The sequence below is a fragment of the Camelina sativa genome, unplaced genomic scaffold (genome assembly GCF_000633955.1).
Source record: "Camelina sativa cultivar DH55 unplaced genomic scaffold, Cs unpScaffold02817, whole genome shotgun sequence".
In the NCBI taxonomy this organism is placed as follows: Eukaryota; Viridiplantae; Streptophyta; class Magnoliopsida; order Brassicales; family Brassicaceae; genus Camelina; species Camelina sativa.
The window spans coordinates 1-1,006 of record NW_010923927.1 but is presented as its reverse complement, the minus strand read 5'-3'; the positions used below and the strand labels follow the sequence as shown (position 1 = coordinate 1,006).

Below are 1,006 nucleotides of genomic sequence, written 5' to 3'. Positions count from 1 at the left end.
CCCGGCGATATCCGCGAAAGAGAAGTTGAAGATTTGTTCATTAAGGTTAAAAAATTACTCCTTTTTCTTTGATTGGTACTTGTAATTGTGTTTTTCTTGAACAATTTTGTTAATTTTGTCTGCGGTTTTTTGAGTTTTCTTGAATTATTGTATCAAGAATTCAGATTGTGTTTCTGAAGTATATGCGTTCACAAGGTTTCAATATGTCTAAGATATTGTATTGTTGGCTTGTGATTTGTTTTGAAACGAGTTTGCTTTAAGAATTGTTCTTCCTTTTTTTACAGTATGGACCTATTGTTCAAATTGATTTGAAGATTCCCCCGAGGCCTCCAGGCTATGCTTTCGTTGAGGTCAGCTTTTTTTTTTATGCAACTGCATGTGTTGTTGATTTGCAGTTTCTGTCAACCATTTAATTTAAATTTATGATATTTGTGCTTTTAGTTTGAGGATCCTCGGGATGCTGACGATGCAATTTATGGCCGTGATGGTTATGACTTTGATGGGCATCGTTTACGGGTTTGTCAATCATTAAATCCCTGTAATTTTAACTCAATACTTTGTATTTTGTTGACTGGTAGCCAAATATAATTGATGCGCATTGGCCGTTGTAGGTGGAGCTAGCTCATGGAGGGAGGCGTTCATCACATGATGCTCGTGGTAGTTACAGTGGTGGTGGTGGTCGTGGCGGTCGTGATGGTGGTGATGGTGGTCGTGGGCGTGGCCCATCTAGGAGATCCGAGTACCGCGGTACTTATGATATGTTTTGGATTACTGTATAATCAGAGCTTTAAGAGTTATGTCTAAATTTTATATTTTCAATTGTGCAGTTGTAGTGTCAGGTTTGCCTTCATCTGCTTCCTGGCAAGACCTTAAGGTGACTACTCAATTGTGGAACAGTTTCCTCGTTGTAGTTCTTGTGGTTTTGAAGATTCCTGAATGAATCTTGACATAATTACTTTTTTGTAGGATCACATGCGTAAAGGAGGAGAAGTCTGTTTCTCTCAAG

The 1,006-nt window shown here is 38.5% G+C and overlaps 1 protein-coding gene across 1 annotated transcript; it reads left to right on the top strand.

Moving 5' to 3' along the window:
* Positions 1–3: 3 nt before the first annotated feature.
* Positions 4–1,002, top strand: LOC104774427 (serine/arginine-rich splicing factor SR34B; the record flags this gene model as incomplete). Its single annotated transcript, XM_010499034.1, has 6 exons — positions 4–45; positions 285–350; positions 442–516; positions 612–747; positions 828–874; positions 967–1,002. Coding segments are annotated over 6 exons (402 nt in total), but the record flags the coding sequence as incomplete, so codon positions are not given.
* Positions 1,003–1,006: the final 4 nt, after the last annotated feature.